We start from the raw sequence: 27,445 nt of genomic DNA, 5'->3' as shown, positions 1-27,445 counted from the left end.
TTTATTTGGCACCCACAGTATATGCACACACATAAATGAACACTCATACAAATATTCACAGACACATGTACACTTACGTCCCCATGACCCCACATTCATGCATGTACGTATTCACAAACACACACAGGACCCTGCAGTGCAACCTGCTGAAGCTTCAGAAAAGCTTTTTTCAATTAAAGAAAATTTAACTTATAGCTTTATATTTCTAAAGTCATCTTCTTTATGTAGTACTTTTACAGAATGAAAGCATATCATTTTGTATCTATTAAACTGGTTATTCTTTTTTAAAAATGTTATTATCTAATCCTGGTAAGTTGTGGTTAAATTGATTGAAAATAAGCAGAACCTTTTTTTCATAGAGCTAATTGGTAAGAGCTAACAGCAAGGCTCTAAGAGCACAGACTCCAGAGCCAGCCCGCTCAGCCACTTACTAGCTTTACGACCCTGAGCAAGGCACTTCAGCATTCTAGCACACAGAACTAGCACTATGTAAGTATTTCTAAAATAAATGATATGTAAAGTAAAATACCATACAAATTAAAATAAAACATAATAAACATAAATATTGGGAATTTATCCAGGGGACACATTTTTTAAAATTATATCCCATTTGCACAAATATATTCACCATAGTATTATCTATAACAGACTTTAAAAAGAAATTATCTAAATGTTCAACAACAGAAGAGCAGATAAGTACAAAATATGATAGCCATCAAAAACTGCAATTATAATGGTTGTGTGACCACATTTTAAAAACTGTTTGCAATTTTAACTGTAACAAAGTTCAGTAAACATGTATGTTCACGACGTAGACAACTGTGAAAAAAATATGGAAGAATAAAATTATTCTCCCTTTGAAACTGGCATTAATTCTGTTTCAAACAACTACAAATAAGAAATATTTCATTCATCATAGTATTGTAGAATCTAAATAACTAAGAGAAATTATAAATAAAATAAATATAAAATGTTTAAACTAGTGTCATATGAGACCAATTACTTCTGAGGATTATGTACAGAACTTGAAATCGAGGTTCTAAAGCAGTTAAAACACTATTTACATTAGTAAAATGTCATCTCACCCATGTATATTTTTATAAATCTATTTCATTTATTCTCCAATTTGTGATTCTTTTCTTTACTTAAAAGATTAAACAGTATTCTTTGAATTATCTACACAGCAACTAGAAAAGAAAAATCTATAATTATAAAATTTCTTTATAAAAATTAGTAACTTTGTTGTCTGTCTACTATCTTGCTATTTGTTCCTGATAAAAAGTCCACCGTTCATATCACTGTTCTTAGAAACAGCCATGTATGTTTGTATTTTTTCCTCTGGCTGTTTTCAGACATAGGAAAGCAGAGATAATTTGTTGCTAGCAGTCCTGCACTACAAGAAATGCTAAAGAATATACTTCTGATTGATGGTTCTAAAGAGTTATCACCAATTCATTTCAACCGCTTCGACCTCATTTAACTACACATACATTCTCATTATTTTGCCTGCAGTTATTACTTGCTGATTGCACTGTACAACAGACAAACTACATATAGACTGTTGAAGACATTCCAAAAAATATGCAGGTAAACTGTAAGAAAAGCTCGAGATATTGCCTCATTACAAATATGATATATAATCTCAAAAAGCCTGGCGATTGTTAAAGCATGTGTGTTTACCTGTACAATTCAGGGACTGGTTAAATTCTTCCCTCTGAAACCATCCTTAGTGCTTTGAAACCATCAATTGCCTAACTGTAGAGACTTTAGCTCTTAATGATTTAGCTCTTAAAGAGGACATACTTTTATTATAGAATACAAGCTAAATGCACCTTATTAGATTAAGTGCTACAGATTTTCTGTTTAGAAAAAACTACAAAACCAAGAGGCTTTCTTGTTAAAATTTCAAGATAGCACTCAGACATGTAGCTCATGCTAAGACAATTTTAAGAACAAGTACAAAAGATAAACCATGCATCTCTAAAATGTGAGAGGAACATATGCACGTATAACTCCCTATAATAACAAACTTCATTGAGTATTTATTCTGTACCAGGCATTATGCTAAATGTTTTACATGGAAGATGTACCTTAATGGTCACAACAACCCTAAGAATGAAGTTCTTTTATTATCTCTATTCTAGATGCAAAAATTAAAACTAAGTCACAGAGCTAGGAACTGGTAAAATGGAGATAATAATACCATGTTTCCCCCAAAATAAGACCTAGCCAGACAATCAGATCTACTGCATCTTTTGGAGCAAAATAAATATAAGACCTGGTCTTATATTATATTATATTATGTAAGACCCGGTCTTATAGTAAAATAAGACCGGGTCTTATAGTAAAATAAGACCGGGTCTTATATTAATTTTTGCTCCAAAAGACGCACCAGAGCTGATTGTCCGGCCAGGTCTTGTTCTGGGGGAAAGACGGTGTAAAATGTAACAGTTACTATGAAAACCTACCAGCAAATATCTGAAATATCTCTCCTCTATTATAAAAACTAAACACTTCATGAAATAGTCAGACTGAGGGATACTTTAAGGCCAGACCTATGTTTCCCAAAGTATGTTGCATGAAACACTAGTCCCTGAAAATGATCCATATGAAAGAGGCTCCACAATGAAAATATTTGAGAAACTCTAAATAGTGAGTCCACAAAAGGGAGAAATATGGGATAAACTTATTTTTAAATAGTGTGCTAGCTACATTTTCAAATTATATGCTCAACTGTTTTTCTTCAACCTCCAGAAACCTTTAAGAAGCAGCTTTAAAATTAAAGCAAAGGATCCAATCAATAATCTCAAAAAAGCATAATAAAGAGTATAAAATACACCAAAAGTCTATAAACATGGGAACAATAGTATATTTATTATAAACGTAAGTTCATCCTATGTTTCCAAAGTTTTGTAGACTCATTCCCCTCTTAGGAATTCACAAACCACCACAAGAAAAATTCTTAGAAGCCCTTCAAGAAAGAAACCTATTTAACATTGCTTAACCCTGTATTTCCCAAACTTAATTATTTATCCCATATAATATCTATTAACAATCCACAGAGTTAGTATTCTACAGAAACACACTTTGGAAAACCCAGCTCTAAACTTCTTCCAATTATCACATTGCCTTGTGTTAGAAGAGACAAAAGCACACGCCTAAAAAAGGCTTATAAAATTGCCTAGTGCTACATTATAGACCCTTTTCCAACAAAACTACCTATTATATGGCAAATCATAAACACAAAATAAACTGGAGAATCATAAAACTTTGTCAGCATGCCCTGAGCTTCTGGGAAGACTATTAAGAAGGTCTCCTATATACGCGCAGGGTCCAGAAACGCAAGCAATTTCTGTGCTCTGTATGACCTTGATTATTACTTGTCACTGAGCAACAGTAGACCCTAGGGCTTAGATAACCTTTGCTTAAAAGATAAATTATAGGAACATATGCATGTATTTCTCTTAAGATTTTAACAAATTTTGTCTTAAGCCTTGATGAAGAATCAGAAAAACTCTTCAAGTCCTAGAGATTAAAAAGAAATAGTCCATCCTATTTAACCCTTGCAGGACATTTGTCTAAAACAAAGACATTTGGTCATGCCCACTCATCTACCTCACCCCATGTATCATTACCAGCTAAGCTACCAAAGCAAAAAGGGTTATTACCGACAATACAGCCACAATACAATTACACAATGAATCAATAAAACATGCCAGTATTTTTTTATCTATGAATCCTGTAAACCAAAAGTATAAACAACTGTTATGAGCTGTCTAAACCCAGGGATGTTTTCTAAGTGTGGACATTTTGGACAGGACTAAATGTCCACTAACATATTTAACATAAATATCAAGAACTAATTGTGATACATTAAGAGACTGCATGTTACATAAACAGTGAAAATCATCAGATACTGAGAAAGAGGAGAGGTTTAAGACCTCAAAAAGCAATGTGGAGACCTTATCTTTGGGTGTGTACATTTCCATCATTCTGCTCTTTCAAGTTCAAAAATGTGCATAGAAACAGGGCCCAGATAAAAGCAGCACAGTAAAAGGAAATTCAACATGTTACCAAGACTTATTTTAAACATGTAGAAATGGGCAAACATCTTGAGCAATTTATGCTCAATTAGCCAACCAACATATTATAATATGTAATCAACTCAGTAGCTGAAGTATCAAAGTTTTATTGAATGGCTTTCAGCTTCTAGGCTGAAAACAAAATGAAGACATCAGATTTTATCAGATGTACCAATATGTGATATGACGAGAAAGGACATAACAATTTTTACAAAACTAGTATGTTAACAATGATCAGTATCATTTCAAAGACAGACAAAATCAGGTCAGTTAAGCCATGATCTCTTCCTACAGTCATATATAAAAGGCCTTAAAACTTATTCAAATTGTCCTGAAATTTCTCAACTTCCGTCCTCTTCCACATTCCGGTTAAATGAGTCTTTTTCTTATATTTTCTCATTTGGGTTGAATTACTCAACTGTGCCTTTGGAAGGCTGGATTTCATGTCACTGATGCTGTTAACTTTTTAGCCCCAAAGGACAAAGACTGCTTTTGTACAGTCGTGGAGGAGACGCCTTTCCATCATGCCTTAGAGGGATTAGAAGAGCTAAAGGTTACTGCTTCACATGGAAGCTCATCCTCTTAAAGGGATACCCAGAAAAAAGTTTCAGAATGCTAATCCTGAGCTAAAAAGTTAAATTGACTGAAGAAAACAATAAAGAACAATAAAACCCAGAGCCATTATTTATATTTACTCTTTTCATCACCTTTTGCTATTAATTGTACTATCTATAAAAGCACATAAAAGTTTACTAGAACACAACAGGCCAATAGTGCAAGAAGGGACACAAATACTAAATTTCTAGATCTCAGAGAAATACCAGAAAACATACAAATGATAAAACAAGTTTTAGCTCATTACACCTAAAGTCAGATAAATGTTGATTAAAACTTTTTATATAACAATCTTACACCAAACTGACATTATTGTAACGATAGTTGCTATAAAAATAAAATTTCAAAATTTATAAAACTAAACTTATTATCTATTTCCAAATTTGAATATCTAATAATTAATTTTGGAAAATGGATTTTTTCCAATGTCCCTGGTTCGATTATTGTCACCAAAACTCAAATTCTTATTAATAACTGGTAAATGGAATATAGGAAACTTGTACATTGTTTCATTAAAGAACAACAGAACAAGAAAATTATTTTAAATGAAAATGCTATTAAAATATCCTTGCTTTTTAAATGGAAATACTACTTAATTTAATTTTTAGGTATGTGACAGTAGAGAATCCAAATTTTAAGATGTATACTTATTGAAACAAGAAACAAAAAATTAACAAAAATTTCAATTATGATTTTTCCCCCAGACACTTGGCTATATTACCTTCTTGATATACTAAAACAAAACCTACTGGGAAAATGATAGTTTTCTTGCTTGATCAGCAAAGTTTTATATAGAGTTCCAAAACAACGAAATGATTTTCACATTATATGTACAGTGACTGACATACAAACTAATAGCTAGGCATCAGCTAATATAAATGCAGTATAGAATAAAAATTTAACTTATATTGTTTTCTAGATAATTGGTGCATAATAGGGAGAGGAAAATTAATCTTGATATTTTTCCACTATGTACCAAAAATGGTGCTATATCCTATATACAAGCCAACCCCTTTATATACACACATTAAATGTGAGCATATGTGATTATGATAACCAACTTTTAGATTTAGCCCTTGGGAAAGATTTCCCCTTAAGTTAAATTCCCCACAAAACAGGTAATAGCAAAGATGTATCAAAATTAAGTCTATTGCCATGGGTCCCAGGCAAACAAATGAACAATTAGAAAGAGTAGAAGGTACTCTCCTGAAAGAGATACTTTAATGTTTTAGCTTTTTCCCTACAGGCCAACAAATAATACCTTCCAATGACTTTTCTTACTGAAAAACTCCCTTACTAATTAAGAATACATTCGGTCCAATTACAAGTTCCCACATGGAAGAAAATAGCTGATAAGCCCTTTTAAAGCCACCAAATCAAATTTTGCTGTGAAGTGACCCTATGCTATACATGGCCACTTCACAGAACAAAAATTCCAATAGCAAAAACAAAGCTTATTACTAGCTCATGTCTGTGACCAAGGACAACTATACACCACACTGTTGCTTCTTTACGCTTGGATTTTAGCAGTTTGGTTATTTTGAAGCATGCTTTTCTTTGGCTTTATCCTGTATCAGTTTACTTAGCTTCCTAAATCTATAAATTTATGTCTTCGTCCAACGTTGGGAAGTTTTGGGCCATTATTAGTTCACATCATCTTTCTCCTCACCTCCTGGACTTTTAATGACACAAATGTCAAACCACTGATACTGTCCCTCAGGTCCCTGAGGCTCTGGGTTTGTTTGTTTTGTTTTCCCAATCCTTTTCCTCTCTGTTTTTCTGTTTGGGTAATTTCTATAGGTCTGTCTTCAAGTTAATTGACTCTATCAATTCCATTCTGCTATAGAGCCCATGTAGTAAATTTTTCATTTCAGGTATTATATTTTTCAGTTATAAAATTTCAATTTGATTCTCTTTTATGGTTACGTATTTCTCAGCTGAGAATTTCTACCTTTCCAATTACTTCTATCTTCTACTTCAAGTGTGTTTACTTTATAAAGCACAATTTTAATAGGTGCTTTCAATTATTTGCTATATCCACCACCTAGACCATCTCAGGTTTGGCACCTATTAATTGTCTTTTCCCCTGAGAACTGGTCATATTTTACTAGCTCTTCATATGTCAAGTAATTTTAGACTGTATCCTGGACACTGTGAATGTTAATGTTGTATAGACTCTGGGTTCTGTTACAATCTTTTGAAGAATGCTGACTTTTGTATGTTTGTTTATTTTAAGCAGGCATACAACCTAGTCAGGTTCAGACTGCATTTTTTTTTTAGAAACTCTTTCCTTCATTTTAAGAGTTTGTGGAAGAACAGCTTAGGACCACTCAGTGGTTGTTCCTACCCATTCAGTGGCCTGAGCAATGGGGGCTGCAGACCAGTCTTCAGTCTTCAGTGGCAGGCTGAGTACTCGGTCTTCAGTAGGGAACTGCTGAATGGGCACAGAGGGCACCTGCACACCTTCAGACCAGCCTGCGACAGAGGCTGAACAACAATGAACTGGGGAGCTGGGGCAGTCAGTCCATTTGCCCCAAACCCCAACTTGGCCACAGCCTTTCAGCAGCAGCCTGCTCTTCCTTTTCAGTTTCTTCAGGATCTCTGCAGAAGCGGAGGTCAGGCATGACCTCTTCTGGGTGTTCAGGGGAGATGGTGCCATGCTTGCAGAGAACTTCCCGGGCCAGCGTCCATCACATTAGACTCACTGAGTAAGCTCCCTTGTTGGCGCACGGGACGGGAAGGCCCTCATAGTGCAGAGGGCGTCTGCGTTACACAGAACAATGGTCGGCAGGTTAACACAAGACGATTCTGTGAGAGGCTGGGCGTCAGCCCTGGGATCAGTAAGCACCAGGAGTCTTGGCTCCCGGAAGGCTGCCTGCATCTGCTTAGGGAAGTTCCAGGAGTGAAACAGTAGCTCTGGGAGCAGCAGCAAACTTCAGCACAGTTCACTGCAGTATTCCCAGATGATATGACAGTGATATTGGCTGGGTTTTCAATGGCACGATAGCACAAGTGCCAGCAAAAGCTTCTTCCAGGTTCTCGTCAGATTTAAGAGGCAGATGCCATCACTGTTCCATTTGGAAGTCAAGATTGGTGCCACCTAACTGGGTTCCTGCTGCAAAGAACATGAAGACATCTTCCTCCTTCATTTGTAGGACATCAAGGGCTCCAAACACTGTAAAATTTCCCCTTGATGTTACAACAGGAACCCAGAACAACGCTGTATGGAGCCCACTGTGGGTAGTATGGAAAGGCCAGACGGCAATTTCTGTTTCACCTTCTATAGAGAGTGGTTCCAAAGTCAGTTCAGTTTTTAAAGCCTCTGGGTTTGGAACCATGAAATGTGCCACTCAGTGGGTTATCCTGAGACTTGGGTGATAGTTTAAATCTTGTTTTCAACAAATTGGGTCTCTCTTGTGCATTCAAAGCTTGGGGTGAGCTTGGGACATATGCAGGTTCATGCACAGAATTAGGGGATCCCCTTCACCAGCCCTCTCTTCTCCAGGATTCCCCTCACACGCTCTGTCCCACAGTGTTCTATTTACCTGATTCCTCAGGACAGAAAAGCATTAAGGTGCTTCAGGGTTAACAGGGACACTGTGTTATATGGTTTAATTCAAACTATTCTCAAAGATGATGAGGCATGAGCTTAGCTACTATGACCAAAAAGACCGAAAATATCATTCCTCCAAAAGGTAAAATGAAGCTCAAAAAAGACTCATTATATTGGACCCATGCACATACAAACTATCCAAAATCATTATATTCTGATCTAGTTTTTAAAAGTTCAATTCTGACCTAATAATAAAATATAATGGAGTTAGGTATGTATGGAGAAAGACCATTGAAACAACTCGTCATCGATGCAGCCTTACTGAAGGTAAAGTATTTAGAAAGACAAAACTTAAGTTACAAGAAAGTTCTATGAAAGTTATGCAGAGTGGGTCTCCGATACTCAGATTAACTAAAACCCCGAATATTCAGACCCTAATATATAAATGGAAGCTTAAATACAGAATAAACAAAATGAAGTATTTTACATAGCATATGTGAAGAGATGGTAGAGATTGAAATGGTTGTTTTTAATAAATATTTAAATTGTGGATAGCAATTCATAACAGTGAATTCAGGAAAGCCAGTGAAATTTCAGGTATGACTGCAACCTCTTTTGCATCACTAAAAACAACAGCATATATCTGCACAACTTATTCCATTATTGGATGGACCACAGATATTACTCAACATGGCTTTTCTTACACATAGCCCTATTCTTACTATTTTAAAACCTTGGGAGATTTATAGACAAGTATTGGCCAGAAGCCTAATAAAGTAGCAGTAATTCTTCATTTGTTCGACTTCATAGGATCATGGCAGAGTAGCGAAACAAAATTTTTGAAGACTTTTTAATTTAATTACTGTAAGTCACATAAAGAATACTACGTACCAATTACATTAAAAATACGATAATATCTACAAAACCAAAGTTTTATTTTTAGGCTTATAGTAAGTCTTGTAAATATAAATTTCAATTAGTAAATAACCTGAAGCACCGCCAATGCCCTACTTGATAAAGTCATTTTTAATTCTTTTTTCCCCCAGCTTTATGGGGGTGGGGGGGTGTAACTGACAAATAAGACTGTAGGATACGTAAAGCACACAACATGATGATTCCACATATGTATGCATTGTGAAAGAAGTCCCCCCATCCAATTAACACATCCATCACTTCACACATTCACCTTTTTTTTTAATGAGAGAACTTAAATTCTACTCTCTTAGAAAATTTCAATTATACACTACAGTGTTATCAACTATAAGTCACCATGTTATACATTAGATCCTCACATCTTATTCACCATAAAACTGAAAGTACGTTTTACCTCTTGAATTGTTTTGAAGACAAAGGATATCTGAGAATTCTTCATTTATTTAATACATTGAAAGTATTCCCTAAAATTGCTACCCTAAAAATATAATCCAGATCCGAAGTGGGAAGGAAACAAACCTCACATTATCACCTCATTTTTACTGAACAAGGTGTATCACAGAGGGTTTTTCCTGTTTGTCTGTTTTTGTTTTTAAGTTAGCAATTTAGCACTAAGGTATTATTAAGTTTCATCATAAAAGAGAGTCAGCTGGAAATACATCTCCTTATAGCAAATATACATACTCCTTTTGGAAAGCCATACACATGGGAGAACTAAATCCAAAAACCAGGCACATCTGGGCATCTGGGCTGTAGCCATGCTGGAGTAACATTTCTAGGCAGTCTTCATGCCCTCCAAACACTGCTGAGTAAACAGGGCTCACTTTGTCAGGCCCAATGTCACAGACCCGGTTAGTAAGTGGTATTAACAAGTTCAAGATTCTGCAAGTACACAAATATAGGAGAATTTAGTGTTTTTACATGCACATGAGTGGAGGCAATATTTCTACTGCACATATATCGAGTCACCCATTGACTGACTTAATAAAAGTCTTTCTGTCTTCAGTTTAGCTTTTACCTGTATTAAATTATTATAGGCTGTATACTCCAAAATGTTAAGCTTACTATTGTTGCTTAATAGTAACGTCCTTAAATTATCTAAAACAGAATTAATGTTCCCGTAAGTAAATAGGTAACAGGTTGTCCCTTCGTATTTTTTCACTACTTACCTACCCACCATCACCCTACTCCCCAAAATTCAAATTGTTAGATATTTTAGGATCTAATCAATTATTTAAAACTTCACTGTGGCAAATATAAATTTGTAGTAAGCATAAATTATTTTCCTTCTTCAAGTGCAAACTAAAGTGTTTTTTCCTAATTAACAAGAATTTTTAAAGACGGTGAGTAACATGAACAGTATTCTCATCAGGAAGAAATCAAAATTTCTGCTGAAATATTCTATTTTCTGAAAAGAGTATGAGCTCTATAAACAGATTCATAAAAAAATTAGCTCCTATGTAGAGAAAGTTCTAAAGAAAATCATTAAAAGAGAAGTTCTTAGATTATTTGTAAATTTACCCCTAGCAGTCAGCTAGAGAGAAAGGACTAGTCTGTTTTTCTAAAATCAAAAATAAAACTAGGGATAATGAAAGCCAGGAAATCCCTCCTCTTTCTGGGAAAAGAAAGGCAAGGCTACTCCAAAGTATCTTTGTAACATTCTTTGTCTTTGCTACTTTTCCTATACAGGGTAGGCCTAAAACGATTATATTATTTACAGAGAACTTATACTCACAGAACTTACCTGAGAAGTACTCTATGGAGGAAATAATCTGTGACAAACAGAATTCTCAAAATTGAGAATAAATGAGGACAAATTCCCAAGAGAGTTTTGGTATCAATTTAAAGCTCAGAGTATAACTGTACATAACATTTATATTTAAACAATCAAGAATTAAGAAAAATACAAATTTTAAAACTTAAGTATTTTGTTAAAATAATTTATTTAATGTCTCAAACTTAATAAATGTGTTTAATTTTTTTAAATGGGTTGGAAAAATTATACTCTTCAACAAGTCAAACATACTAAATATCTTTAAGAAAACAAAATACCGTGCCACCTAGTGGCATAATGACCAAATTGCAGAATTTGTTTTCCTACCTACTATGTAAACATACTAATGACAATTTCACTGTTATTTTTTAAATTAAATAATACTAACAATAGCTATAAAGTTATGATTGTAGAATTATGACTATAAAGACTTTAAACATATTTTAAAAAGCTGTTCAGGGCCAATTTATATTAAAATAAGCTGCCATATTCTCAGAGGTATAACCAGGCTATTAGCTTCCAAGATTCCTGGAACCTCCAATTTCAGGTAGTTCCAACTTTCTTTTAGTCTCTCTCTCGCTCTCCAGAAAATACCAGCATCTCATGGGAACTTTTGGCTAAGGAAGAAGAGCAATAGAGGCAGGGAAAAGTACAGAGTTAGACTTGAGATTAGATAAAGTCCAGTCAAAGGGTTCAAGATGAGAGAACCACCCAGACAATATAAAAGGAAGACTGTACACCAACAGGGGTCACAAACTCAAAAGCTTCCTGGGGTCAGGGAAGTAATGAAAATAAGTTGAATAGGGCCATCAGATAGCGAACTAAAGATGCCTGGGACAAAACCAGAGAAGAGTGGAAGAGTATGGCCATAACGTGGGAAATCGGGGCAAAGACTTACCCTGAGAAAGCCCCTGGGGTTGTCCCATTTCCAACCCCTGTGCCTGCTTTACACTAGGAAAGTGCAAGACTGAGAGGGATGGGGATGGCACTGGGGACAGATGGGGAGGTGGATCCAGTCACTAAGCAGAGTGACAGAGAAGGGAATACCACGGATTTTGTCTGGAGGTAAAGAGTCTGCCTGACCCTGAAGACTTATTCCTTATAATCTTTTAATTATAAGACCCTTTTTCTTTTCTTTTTTCTTTCTTTTCTTTTTTTTTATTAGTTTCATGTGTACAAAACACTGTAATAAATAGACATTGATCATGTATACGCCTCACAAAGTGATAACGCCCCGCTCCCAATCTACCACCCAGACTTTTCTTATTTTCCATTTTTCATACTTACTCTGTGTGGCCCATCTGTGCAGCCGCATGAATAGGTAACTGCCAATTGTCCTCATTACAGTAAAGATCTGGGTCTGCCCCACTGGACAGCAAGAGCTCCACACACTGTGTGTGGCCCTCCTGAGCAGCAATGAACAAGGGAGTAGCTTTGTCCAAGGCCTGACAATTGACATTTGCACCTAATGCAAAATAAAACATTTAACTGATAATCCTCATTTATGGGGGGAAAAACATAATCAACACACATTTCAAAGCAGCTGCCTTAAAAGGGTTTCATAGTACAGGTGACCCTTGAATAATACACAGTTTGAACTGTGCAGGTCTACTTACATACAGATTTTTTTCCATCTTATAAACAGGCAATGTAAATTTACGGTATCGATAAATATAATACAGTATTGTAAATGTATTTTCTCAATAACATTTTTTTCTCCAGCTTACTTTATTGTAAGACTATAGCACATAATACATATAACATACAAAATATGTGTTAATCGACTGTTATCAGTAAGGCTTCCAGTCAACAGTAAGGTATTAGTAGTTAATTTTTGAGAGGAGTCAGAAGTTACACATAGATTTTCAACTGCACGTGGGGCCAGAGCCCCTAACCCCTGCATTGTTCAAGGATCTACTGTACAAGTTCCCCCAACACACAGAGGATATGGTTGTATAAACACACTGATTCTCTTAACTTGGTGGTAATCATATTTAAAGGGTTTTTGCTTTTATGTTAGCAAGAAAACAAGTTATTAGTACTTTATAATTCATTTTTAAGCTAAAACAAAAATCTTACTCAATAAAGAATTCATTCCAATCCCTCCTCCAACAAGCACTCTGTGGTTCCAATAAGTAAGTAATCATTTAAAAAGGTAAAAAGCAAACAATCAAATATGGATAACATTTCTGATAATTACTCAAAAGGATAAGAAAAACCCTAAATTATGATTTTAGGATTATCCTAAAATCCTAAATTATGACTTTATAGATGCCCCTCTCTAATCAACTCAGAGTAAGTTTTACGAAAAACATTTCCAATAGATAGGACATACATGAGGGCTATGCTTTAAAACTAATGTTGACTATACTCTTCATTACAGCCTTATTCTTTATGACCGTTGTATGATAGAGCCCACAATAAAAGGAAAAGGGTCTATTTAAATGGGTTTCTGAGCTCAATTTTTAAAGCATAAATCTAACCAATTATTTAGATGCCAGTATATAAAGATGTGAAGAAGCTGAAAGTGACTTCAATATTTCTGAAGGTTTTAAAAATAGCAGACTTCCCCAAACTTTTCTCATTGATAAATAATGTGTTAAATGTGCTAAGTATGGTGTTATTACCTGACCATAAAAATTTTTTTAATTTCTGGAATATATCTCAGTGGAGAAATCATCATTATCAAGGGACAAAGAGTAATTTTTATTTAAAAGGATGTTCTATAAATGCACCTTGAATAAAACAAAGCAATGAGATAGGTTAAAAACTATGCAAAACATAAATGATAAGTTAGAGTTTATAGAACCTTCAGAAATTCCAACTGAACATTCCACATGTCTAGATGAATAAAATCTTAACACAAGGCGGATGCTTCGCCTACTATCAGCCTCAGAAAGAAGCAGACATTACTGAGGAAAGACTAGGTCAAGACAGAAATCTACTCAACTTATATTAACCAATGTTTCATTTTGATAATTTCAAAGTACGTATCAGAAAGAATAAGGAATCAGTCCCTTTAAAATTACAGGTAGAAAATTTGGAAAAAGGACATAATTCACTGAAAGTCATTTTAAGGAGTTAGAAACACATATAAGTAGAGTCATTAAGGTGCATTTTAATCTATTTTATTCTAAATATTAGTTACATACTAGTAATTGGAATTTATGGGGCTGGAAGCCATAAAATGAATTAAGACCATCCTCAGGAAGGTATAATGTAGAAGAAGAAAGAAGATGAGAAGTCAGAAGGCCTGCGTCCAAGCCCTGATTCTGCCAAGAAATACTTTCTAGATCTTTGGCAAGACACTTAAAACACTCAGGGCCTGGATTCTTAGTCTTAACACATGTCTAAACAAACGATTTTGGAGATTTCTCTCAACTCTAAGATATAGACTCAATACAAATTGGTAATATATTGTAATTTGGCACCTAATGAATGTTTGTTTCTTCTGCTTCCTATTTCAACTTCAGTATATGAAGGTTTGTAAGGAAAAATTACAAGCAAGAAAATACGGGTCCTGCTGCCTAAATAAACTTTGTTTTGTATATTTGGAGGTAATTTATTAAAAGCCTAGGTATTATAGAAAGTACCTGAAAAGCATAGGTGTTTTAAAAATATATATATTGAATGTCAACTGTAACTGAAAAAAATTTTTTTAAATTGCCTGATGGCAAAACTGGTATATTTCCCTGCTGCTCTTGACTATCCATGCTTCGTCAGGTTAGCACTCGTGAGAGCATATATACACAGTGTTTGGAGGAATTTAACAGCCCTTACATGATTTTTCTTGTCACAGAAATGTCATACAGAGTAAGAATGCCACCTCAACACCATCTTCTCTGGCTATGCTGAATGTGTAATGGCTGTCACAGAAAAACTAAAGGTTTATGCTGCTTTTAACATAATAAAGTATAAACATGCTTTGAAATAAACCCATTTAAATAATCATACAATTCATCAAAACATACAACTCAAGGGTTTAATATACGAAATAGCTATCTAATAAATTAAGCCTAAAATAGTCTTATACCCTGGAAAGTTGGAACAGCTCAGGTCCCTATAAGAAAGGACAGTCCCATCATTCAACTTGCCAATAAACCTTCTTTAGTAATAGATTATTTTCCTCCTCAGGTAAATTAGTAGCTGTGCGTTGCAATACGTTAGTAATAGACACTTAGTATCCAGGATTATAAATCAACTTGTATATACTCTTATTTACCACTAACATAAAACCACAAATTTCACAACCTGATTTATAGCTGGTCAAGAATTATTCTCCCTAGGAAGATACAAAGTTAAAACTCATGATCTTAACTGTGCCAAGGCTAATGGATTAATCTTACCTGATGAAATAAGTATGCTCAAGCTTTCTAGCTTGCCATATTGAGCAGCCACAAATAAAGGTGTGATTCCAAAGTCATCCTGACATTCTTTGTTTGCTCCTTTTTTAAGAAGCAATTTTATGATCTCAGCATTTTCCTAAAGCACAGATTCAATATTTTAAATAAGCAAAAACAAATAGAAGGTATCTCTTTTCTCATTGCTTTTGTTTTGTTTTTTAATCCTCACTACAGGAAAATCTTTTTTAAAGTGTATTGTTGGATGAAAAGGAAATATTAAACAATCAAATTATTCTATGCCTTTAGCTAGCGCATTAAACATAAACAGATGAAAGAAACACTGATCTCTAGGAATTATAATCCTTATAAAATCCTGCAAAATTAGCTTGCTAGCTCAAACGCTGAATTATCAGTTTCTAAATATATTGCTATACATAATATAAGCCTTTGCTCCTTGTCAATTTAGATCCCAAGTATTCTGATGATCTCTATGCTATCAACATTTGAAAAACTTAGATAATCCCTGCAGCCCAAAGATGCTGGAACTACTAGAGCAGTTGGCTTATTCAGAATGATCATTAGCATTTAGACTGCCTTTTCTGTACTGCACTAACCATCATAAATCACAGGCAAGTAGGTAGCAAAAACTGTATAGAACTGTCATTTTAAAAGGGTAAAACACACAATTTACATGAAGACGAAATAAATAAATTGAGAAGTTACCTGAAAAGTAGCCTGGTGTAAAGCATTCCATCCACACATAGAATGGGATCCATTAACATTTGCTCCGTGTCGTAGCAACAGCCTTAACACATCTATCTGTCCATTTTCAACAGCTGCAATACAGCAGTCAAAAAAAATTACTGTCAGTAAAATGGCATGTTTGTAGGACTGGACACTTTGGAGATGTTCTCATCACTTGTTCACCTTGGAACTCACAATGCTGTGACCATTCCTATCAACAAATCAAAATAAATACTCCCTATGCAATGCCAAAACATTTATCACCATTGTCTCAGCCCAACCCATTCATACATAATATTAAACAATCGAATATGTGTATATATATATATATATATATATATATATATATATATATATCCGTCATGTGCACAAATTATTTTAAAAAATAGAGAGGAAATAGGAGGAAGAGGCAAATATTTATTCTCTCTGATAATGGACAGTATGTGTCTATTTTGTTAAAAATGCAATGGGAAGAGAATGGAGTAAATGAATGGGTCAGAAGCAGCAGTCTCAAAAAGACTGAAAGGTTTCCTGTGATTACCATTTGATCACAAATGATAATCGTGATTGACAAACTGAAAGAGCAATACTGCAAATTTTGCATCTTAGATATTTTCTGCCATCATAAATAACAATCATTGTTAAAATTATGTTGTATCAACCAATGAAAATATAGTAAAACCTTGATTACTTGAATTAAAAGGGAACTCTAGATAAACTAAAGAGTGTTGTTAAAGAAATGCATTTTACTTAACTATAGTAACTGAAACTAATGGCTCTCACTTTGGAAAACAGTGTAGAGGCTCCTCAAAAAATTAAGAAAAGAGCTACCGTATGACCCAGCATTCCTTCTTCTGGGTAGCTACCTGAAAAATTTGAAAACATTTATTCGTAAGGATATATGTACCCCTATGTTCACTGTAGCATTGTACATGGTAGCCAAGACATGGAAACAACCTAAATATACTTCGATGGATGATTGGATAAAGAAGATGTGATACATATACACAATGGAATATTACTCAGTGATAAGAAAGGATGAAATACTGCCATTTGCAAAAACATGGATGGATCTTGAGAGTATCTTGCTAAGCGAAATTAGTCAGATGGAAAAGGAAAAGAACCATATGATTTCACTCACATTTGGGACATAAAACAGAAAGCAACAAACAAACAAAACAAACAACACAAACTCATATACACAGAAAACAAAAGGTTGTTACCAGAGGGGTGCAGGGTGGGAGGAGTATAAAGAGGGTCACGAGAGCCAAATTTATGGTGACGGAGGGAGATTAGATGCTGAGCACACAATGCAACATACAGATGATGTATTATAGAACTATACGCTTGAAACTTATATAATGTTACTAACCATTGTCACCCAAAAAAACTTAATTTAAAAAATAAAATAAAATAATTAAAAATAAAAAAAAGAAACATGGTCTCTAAGTTGCTGCCAATGTAGACCCTTTGAAGGAACAGTTTGTTTGCTTATAGATAACTAAAAATCATGTGCCCTTATACTAATTTTACCTAATTATTCTACTTTCTTTTACACATCTAATTTAACATGAGCACAAAATATGTGTAGTCTAATACCACACACATGTAAGTTTATAAATCCTACCTAATGAGGATGAACTTAGGTATAATATTATTAAGTTAACAGAACAAGAAGGGTCAAACTTTCCAGAATGTTATCTACCATAAAACTTTGCTATGAAGGTGGCAGTAATTCTACAGGAGTTCATGAAAAAGCAGAATGCCAGAAGAGAGATATACAGCACTTAATAAATAAGTACACATATACACCATTAGCAAATATGGTATCCTGTGAATGTTGTAAGTGTGAGGCTATTACAATGACTTCTTAGAATTATGAGTTTAGGGAAATATCAGTATCTATAGGAAAAGAGAGAACAGAGATATGTATAAGGTCTGACTCATGTGCTTGGTAGTGGGAAAGGAGGTTTAGAAAACAAGTAAGATTTTTTATTTCATTTCAAGTATACAGTTATTCTATTATCTTCTACTATAGTAGGAGGCAGGAAGTGAGAATCAACAAGTCTTGATCAAAAATTAGAAAGGCACTGGGCATTTGGATGAAGGACCACACTTGAAAAATGCTAATATAGATGAAACAATAAGGGAAAATAAAATATTTAAAAGTATAAAATAAGAAATGTTAAATGTACTCATTATTATTGAAGATGATAACATGCCATTGATATTCTATTAATTTTGTATATTGAATTTATACCAAAGATTATGTCCCCCATAAAGATTGTCAGGAGTTCTTTCATCAAGAATTATCTTATCCTGGGAAGTTTCAGAAATTTAACCACCATGGTTGAGATAGTATCACTGTAGTAGGAGTTTAACATGACTTACCTTATTTCTTACTTCTTACCTTATTTCTAAGTTAATATTAAAGGGTATTTTACTGGAAAGAATAAGTTTTTTAAGCTATTATTTTTCTATAATAAATCTAAAGTCAATCTAATTGAGAATGAAGGTCATGATAGAAAAGTAAGAAAATATGTTTCATATCCAATTCATACATCATTATCAGTGATTGCTGGCGAAAATCATCCTATAGCCAGACCTTGAGCTGAAGATTATCAGGTTGTCAGCAATGATATATGAAGAAAAGATAAGTTTTTTTTCATGAGTTAGGCTGACCTTATAGAAATGAAAGTTGAAAAAAATTGTTTCAGTTTTTAAATACAATACGGATGTCAGGTAGAGACAAAGATTGTTTTCACTTTTAACATCATAAATACATTAAGATATCTGATTTCTGCATCTCTAGTAAAAACATTTCCCAATAGCAAAAGAGTGAAACCAATTCATGAGCAGATAAATAGCATTTTTATAGCTCGTGCTAATTATTTCAAAATAAAGCAAATTTAATGGTTAATAATTTTAAAACAGTGGTTTACAAAACTGTATTTAGAGCTTACATTTACTACCAAAGCCTCTCCTGTGGAAAAGCAGGATTAACTTCTTATATAACAAGTTACCACATTGGAAAGGGTAGGGGGAAACTGTACCATAACAAGGTATGTTATGCTTCAATAAAAGTTTATTCAAAACAAACAAACAAACAAACAAACAAAACAGACTGAAACTTGCTATCTGGACTCCTAATCTACTAAGTATACTCCTTGAGGAAAGAAACTGTCTCTAATCCCCCTTTTATGCCCAGTGCCAATAGCAAACAGAAGACAGGCAATAAATAATTGTTGACTGGATGAATGGGGGAAAAATGTCTAAAAGAAAATAAGATTTTCTCTTTTGAGAAATACATTCCCTCTCCAAACTGAATACGCTTCAGAATTACACTTCTGGATATAACAATGTAACTGATACTAAAGTAGCCATCCCTCCATAAACTATCATAAGAGTGGATAAAATACATAGACATTTTCTGGCATTCAATAACAGGCAGAAGACTGATTCCTGAGAGAAGGAAAACACATGTGGTGAGCCCTATGATTACCTCAGCTCTCTGCTCGGGGACATTTCTTGATTGTGGTGTAGTGAGCTAAAGCCTAAGCAGAGCAAAGGTAAGGTGTACCTCGAGTACAGGAAACAGTCCAAGCAGAGTGCAGTAGTCCACTGAGCTAAGGAGGCAGAGATTAGAGTTTAAGCAGCTGAAATCTTTGGGGCAAGGTCCCAAAGAAAAAGAAGGATGGCCCCATTGTAGAAGTTCTCTAAAAATCCTTGGCTGGGGTCTCGGCTGCACACGTGTAAGGCAAGATGGAAGCCTACAAGTGAACTGCTAAAAGGTTCAAAATAAAACAGTTAACTGGAGGTCAAACAGTGCTGTGAGGCAACGGCACTCCTAGGACTTCTGGCCCAGTGAGAGTGGTGAAACCTCAGGACCTTATTAACACCCTGGGTATCCAGCAAGCCCTAGGAGTAATGACCACATCTGAGAGGCCGACTCTAATTCTGCTCTAACTAACTAAGCCTAAAATAAGCCCTGACAAGATCATGAAGGAGGCAGAGGTTGGGAATCGAGTTCTGCCAAGTTAGATGGGCTTGGGAAACACCTGAAGCTCTCCACAGATCTAGTCTAAGAAAGTATAAACCAAACCTAAACAAGTTCAAGGTGATAAGCCAGTAAATGATCGACCTATTAAAAAAAATTTTTTTTTCATCAACATTTCTCAACATTTCAGAGGAAGGTAACAGAATTCAAGTCTGTAACATACTATCCACAATACCCACTAAACAAGTCAGAAAATAGTCAACAGAAACTGCCCCCCAAATGGCGCACGGGTTGGATTTAACAGATTAAATAAAGCAGCTGTTATAAATATGCTTTAAAATTTTAAGGAAAATATGTTCAAAGACTTTACTTTTAATGTATATATTATACAGATAGGTAAACATAGAAAATCTCAGCAGAGAAATGAAGCTATTCAAAGAAAAGAAAAATTCTAGAACTGAAAAAAAAAAGAAATGATGGGCCTAAGAGATTAGAGATTTTAGAAGAGTCAGTGAACTTGAAGACATGAATATAAATCATCAAATCTAAAGAACTGAGAGAAAAAAAGACTGAAGGAAAATCAACTGTGCAGACCTGTGGGACAATATCAAACAGTCTAACAATTAGGAGTCCCACAAGGAGAAGAGTAAGAACAGGGCAGAAAAAAGAATACTTGAAGAAATCATGGCTGGAATTTTCCAAAATATGATTTTAAAAACAAAAACAAAACCCACATTGATTTACAGATTCCAGAAAATCAGCAAACCACAGTGCTTTGAAGAAGTCACTACAGTTGTTATGACTTCACATTCTACGCAAAATAAAGGCAATTATACTAATATACCTAACAGCTCTGTGGAAGAATTTAAATGATGATAAAAAGGGCTGTAAACCACAAGCCACAGATATCAATTTAACAACTATAATATTAGTTTTAAATTTTTTCAGGGCTCCTACTTGCACTTAAAGACACTAAAGACATTTCTTTAGACTGCAAAAATAGTATTATTTGCTCACTCTCTCATGACTCAGTAAGAAGAGTAAGTTGCAGCTAGTGACAATGACAGATCTTGACAGGCTCTCTATTATAAACTCCAAGATGACAGACTGCATATTTCCTCCTAGCCATACTGAGGCTATGTACAGTCACTGACTTTGGACTCGACAGTCACCAACTTCCACAACTCAAATGCCCTCCTCCCGATCCAACAACAAAAAACCCCTCACACTCATCAGTGTTCACAGATTTTCCATACTTTCCCATGATCCAATCCCAGCAAAGTCTTTATTGGAAACTGATTTCTATTCACCTAAATTTGGAATACGCAGCTGTAATTTAAGTGTATGTGTTTATAGTCATTGTCAATCATATCCTAGAAGCCTACCGATATGTTTCACTGTAAAACACCTCAGCGACCTAATCATTATGGTAAGGCTGGAGAATTATTTACTTTTGAGGGAATATTATTAAACGTGAATGCGTACTATACCTATATTTTATATGCACAGTAGGCAATACACTAAAATTTCTCTTCTTTTCCACAACGACGTGGTAATACCAACTTTTGATTTAGAAGCATTTCCACAGTTCAAGTGATTCTGAGCAGAGGAACAGTGATTTGGATATTGTGAAGAAGAAAGAGAAGTGGAAGAGAAGGAGAAAGAAACTACTTCATAGGTGCAAATAACCAGGACCAGGCATTTCAGCAGCAGCAAACTGTATGCCCCCACATTGTGTGTCTGTGTCAGTAGTAGCAACATCGTATCTAACAATCAGAATCTTCAAGTAACATGTGCTCAAATGAGTATCAGTAACAATCTGTGCACAAGACGGCATCCGGAGGAAAGTGGAAAATTGACGCAACTCCTGCAAATATGTCATGTTCTTTTAGAACACCATTATCAATCTGGGCAGATGCTGAAAAGATCACTGGCCACTCATCCATCCATCCAACACTTTGTTCTAAAATCAATATATATAAACAGGTAACAAACATTACATTAGGTAGAAATGATGAAACACTGTATTAAAAGAGACATATAAATTAATTATGATACAGAGAACTTAATGAGATCCTGAATTCAACAAACTGAAAAATAAATATCTATGACAATCAGGAAGTTTGACACTGACTGGATATTTGGTGATACTAATGAAATATGGTTAAATTTAGGAGCAATAATTGTATCGTGGTGGTGTTTTTTTTTTTTAAAAAAAAACACTTTTAACCCTTAAAGATTCACACACAAACATTTATTGTGTTTTAAATTATATAATGAATGGGGTTTTCCTTTGACATAATGGAGGGGGATTGTAGGTATAGTTTTAAGTGAAATAAGGTTGGCCCTGACTTGGGAACTATTAAAGTTGAGTGTTAGGTACATGGAAATTTATTATATTTTTCTCTATATTATTGTATATGTTTGAAATTTTGCATGAAGTTCAAAAAAAAAAGACTGCCACTAATTCTGAAGAGAATTTCAAATGGGAATTCCAAAAACATTGACTATCTGAAATACTCCTAATGTGCATAAATGTGAATTATAAAAAAAATATCAGAATAAAAATGTAACTGAACACTGTCCTACTTACTAAAAATACTATTTTAAAGTCACATTTTATATGTTAACTAAAAATGCTTTAAATCATAAAGAAATGGAGAGGGAGAAGAGACAAGAAAGTAAATGAATCTACAGCAAAATAGTAAGAGTAACTAGGACAGGACTGTCATACTTTGTGCCTCTTATGGCACTTGCTACAGTTTGCCTTGGATTCTGGTTATTATACAATCACCAATTAGATGGTAAGCCCTTGATAGGAACTAAACCTAATAAAGAATGGAGAACCCTGATAATCACCTCACCAATTAAGGATAATGAGGGTAACTCAGCAGCAACTTCTCCCATCCCATTGATAAGCAAAGCTGGTTGGCTAAGTGGGTGGTTTTTTGCTCCCTAATCTCTCTTTGTGGGACCTGCCTAGTACTTACTGCATGCTACGGCAAAGGAGACAAATGCTTCAAAGGCAGAAGAGGACTACTGCTCAGTTAAGGATGTACAAAGAGATGCAATTGCCAGTACAAAAAACACTAGCCACATGTGGCTATTTAAATTTAAATTAAATTAAATTTTGAGTACCTCAATCAAACTAGCCACATTAGAAGTGCTCAAGAGCCACACATGGCTATTGATTATCATACTGGGCAATGCAGATATAGGACATTTCCAAGTCCTATTGGACAGCATTTGTCTAGAGTTCAGAATTTAACTAAGTTGGAATTTAGCCTAGAATTCTAGGCATATCTATGTCCAAAATACATGCCTGGCAATGGGGATGGGGAACCAAGCCATTACTTATGGCTCCTATGGCTTCAGGTAAAGTTCAAGGAGAGGAAGGAAATGAGTAATTCTAGAACCTACTGTGGATTCCCAGACAGAAAAAGAAAGCAGAATCGTAGGACCTGGTATTATATCGGCATCCAATAGAGTCCAGAACCCAAAGATGAAATAATTTACCCCACTTCGGAAGGCAGAGCTCCAAGCGTCTACGGCACACAGAAAGACGGGAGAAAGGCTTTTCCTCTCTTCAATCCAAACAGGTATATAAGACTCCAGCTGAGACAGTAGGAAAGAAAAACCAGGAGCTCTGAGGCTAGGAACACTACCCCTCCCACAAGATCATATTATAGCACTGAAGAAACTTGTCAGAGCAAAACTCTAAGAAAGAATGGCATGAAAACATCATTTCCTGCAATACTTTCTAGGGGGACATTTTATATTTTTGAAGGAAAAAAGTTTTCCCATTTCCTAAATTAGAGGGGAAAAGAAGAAAGTAAAAAGAAGTAATCTGGGAAAACATATCCTGAGTAATGAAATATTTTTGAAAAGAAGAAATAAAACTGGAAGCAGCCTTTGACCCACACAGGACTTCTAACCAAAATCAAAACTCGGTTGAGGCATGTAGCACACTGAGTACCGACACAAGCGCTACATGAAAACCTCCTGAAGGCATGAACTCAATGTAGGAATCTCATCTGGAACAAATATGGCAGACCTATACATAATATGTAAGTGATCATTCTAAGCAGGAATAGTAAACAATGATCATCATTTAATGCAGCATTCATGAAAAAATACTTTTAAAGGGGAACTTTTAAAAATGATTATCCTCCTGAATGTCCTTTTAGAAAAAGGCCTAATGTGATTATATGTGTTCTAGGGAACTACTGGACACATGGAGACAAGTTCTGTACCAAATACAAATTGCAGTGAGCTGAATTTTACATCCAAAAGCTACAAATATACTCATTTTGAGTCTCATATTTTGACGGTAATTCTACTGAAAAACATCACAGTCAGTGAGGCTACAGTGAACAGTTTAACCACAGGCTGTTCATCGGCTCTAGTTACAGCAGCCGGTTGGCGATTTTGGCGAGTGTGGGAGATCACCTGTATAGTCTATTAGTACATTTGATTTATATATGAATGTTTAACTGTATCTGTGCTCTTTTAAGTTCTACATGTACTCTATCTTCCATTATGCACTTCGTTTTTCTACACAATTCAACAATAAAACAATCTTTCCATTGTATACCTAATTTATATAAAACTGTTTTCCCCTACCTCTTTCATGAAGCAAAAACAACGTTCATAAGCCATTTATCTACTGCATTACTTCTCTGGTCCCGTGGTTATACTGACATCTGGTGGCCCTAGAAAAGAAACTAGAGTGCAATGAATGGATTTTTTTTCTAGTGTCTTTCCAAGGCTTTACCTATACTCAAGACAGCAAAACTATTAAAGTATAATCCAATACTAACTCCACTGACGGAATACATTAGCTGCAACCCTTCAGTTTGGCAATGTGACTGGCAAGGTTGTAGAATTATCTAAAGACCGTCACTGGGTATGTAGGACTGCTCACAGTTAATTCATTTCATAATTAAAGTTTATCATCAGAATGGTTATTAAGTTAAAGCTTTCCTATCAAGCATATACATAATTTCAAACCATGCTATATATTCAGACAGATTCCTATAAGGTGTCTAAGCTGTGAATCTTCTGTCTGAAATGCAGTATTTCACTGATATTTAGAAAAATTTTTTCTAAGATTATAATGAAAAGTTACATTTCTTTCTTATAAAGTACCTCATGACTGCCCAATTACTAACAATATTAATCTTAAAGATGTATACTGATGGGAAAAACCATGACCTCATGTGCAAAATTCATTATGATAGGAATATATCAAAAAGGAATACCCCAATCCAATCTACGTGTTGCCATGTTCATAACATGGCATGACTCTTGGTTTCTGACAGATAAAGAAAAGTAAATCTAACGGCAACTAGACATCAAAGACCATATCCAGAAAAATGTAACCTTCAATCACATGAAAGTCTAAGAAGACAAAAACCTAATCAACTTCTTATTATATACTGGTTATTTTTCCATGCTCTCCCCTGCAAGAGTCAAGAGAAATATTTGATTTGGATAGCATACTCCTAAACTTACAACTTCTTTGGGAGCTACAACATTGAATTCTACCACTCTCTGTAATTATCCAATTCACATTTTGGAAGCATTCATATAGCAGTATTCTCCGAATAGGAGCTACCTCTCTAAGTATGATCTCCATAGGATAGTATGGCTTAGAGAATTAAATCATTACACTGAGGATTCCCTATCAGAGAAAAAATACATGGCAAACAATCCTTCATCCCAAGGACACCACCTATTTATATGGGAACGACACATCTATTTCAGTCATACTAACCAGTGATGATCACATATGATTGGCCAATACCAATAACAATCATGAAGAATGAAGAGACAGCTGAATTAACTATGCAATAACCCAGTTTGATACTACATCTCGTATTGCACAGCAATGCGACTCAACATCATTCACAGACTGGCTGTCAATCTGCAAACTGTTACCAGTCCTCAATGAAGTAAGAAGCTTTGACCAGAATGTACATCAATTATGTCCCTAAGCACACTGTTTAGTCCAGCTGACATCTGTCCTGAAACAAGACTTCCTTGATGAAGGAAGCAGTACATTGATTTATATTCTGGCTCAAGCACCTTATGTCAACACACTGACATTTTGAGTGGCACTGCTCTATGATACCTAAAGGGAACAAAGATTACACTGTACGCACAGGATGGTGTGAGGGTGGGGAGGAACTCATTAGGCCTATTTCTACCATATACTAGAATATTAAATTATTGTAAAATACGGGGATCAATAATTTGTTTTTCAGACGGCCCGGTGCTCAGGTGGTTGGAGTACCGTGCTCCTAAAACCGAGGTTACCAGTTCAATTTCCACATGGGCCAGTGAGCGGCGCCCTCTACAGATAAGGTGTGAACAAGGGCTCTTCCTGGAGCTGGACTGCCATTAGCTGCCGGAAGTCGGGGTGAGCTGCCGTGGGCTGCTGATTGCTGCTGTGGGCTACCGTGTGCTGCCAGGAGCAGCTAGTGGCCATCGTGAGTGGCTGGCAGCCAACGTGAACGGCCGGCAACCAGTGAGAGCTGCTGGCAGCCAACATGAGCAGCCAACCCACGACCAGTGATGGACTCCCTCAGCTGGAGGTATCACAAGGCTCATAACACCAGCATGGGCCAGGGAGTTGTGTCCTACACAACTAGACTGAGAGACAATGGCTTGAACCAGAGTGGGGGTCGAGGGGGAGGCGGAAGAAGGGGAAAATAAAAATGATTTTTCTTTAAAAATTTGTACTTTCAATTTTTTTTTGGGGGGGGAAGGGGAACAGGACTTTATTGGGGAACAGTGTGTACTTCCAGGACTTTTTTTCCAAGTCAAGTTGTTGTCCTTTCAATCTTAGCCGTGGAGGGTGCTGTTCAGCTTCAAGTTGTTGTCCTTTCAGTCTTAGTTGTGGAGGGCGCAGCTCAGCTCCAGGTCCCGTTGCCGTTGCTAGTTGAAGGGGGCGCAGCCCACCATCCCTTGCAGGAGTCGAACCGGCAACCTTGTGGTTGAGAGGATGCCCTCCAACCAACTGAGCCTTCCGGGAGATCAGCAGCAGCTCAGCTCAAGGTGTCATGTTCAATCTTAGTTGCAGGGGGCGCTGCCCACCATCCCTTGCGGGAGGAATTGAACTGGCAACCTTGTGGTTGAGAGCCCACTGGGCCATGTGGGAATCGAACCAGCAGCTTTCAGAGTTAGGAGCATGGAGCTCTAACCGCCTGAGCCACCGGGCCAGCCCTGTACTGTTAATTTTAATACTGTGGCATAAAGTAAGCATTCCCCCTTACTCTTCTAAGTAAAGCATCACAAAGCAATTAATCCAAAATCAGCAACGAAATAAGAACACACCCTCTGTTTTTAACAAAACTAAGATCCAGCTAAAACTCCAGATCAAAAATAGGTAAAAGAGCTTCC

The 27,445-nt window shown here is 35.6% G+C and overlaps 1 protein-coding gene across 4 annotated transcripts in view; it reads right to left on the bottom strand.

Annotated features, from left to right (window-relative positions):
- Window positions 1-27,445, bottom strand: part of LOC117033012 (ankyrin repeat and SOCS box protein 3) — a 137,367-nt gene that overhangs the window by 20,201 nt on the left and 89,721 nt on the right. For all 4 annotated transcript variants that reach the window (XM_033124860.1, XM_033124865.1, XM_033124864.1 and 1 more), the window contains exons 4-7: window positions 16,024-16,136; window positions 15,304-15,439; window positions 12,245-12,422; window positions 9,868-10,065 (exon numbers count right to left, since the gene is read on the bottom strand). In XM_033124860.1, coding sequence (XP_032980751.1) covers window positions 9,868-10,065; window positions 12,245-12,422; window positions 15,304-15,439; window positions 16,024-16,136 — 625 coding nt within the window. The remainder of the gene's footprint in view (window positions 1-9,867; window positions 10,066-12,244; window positions 12,423-15,303; window positions 15,440-16,023; window positions 16,137-27,445) is intronic.

This window comes from Rhinolophus ferrumequinum, chromosome 13, assembly GCF_004115265.2.
Source record: "Rhinolophus ferrumequinum isolate MPI-CBG mRhiFer1 chromosome 13, mRhiFer1_v1.p, whole genome shotgun sequence".
Lineage (NCBI taxonomy): Eukaryota > Metazoa > Chordata > Mammalia > Chiroptera > Rhinolophidae > Rhinolophus > Rhinolophus ferrumequinum.
The sequence above is the reverse complement of the archived record's forward strand: the minus strand, read 5'-3'. Positions and strand labels throughout refer to the sequence as shown.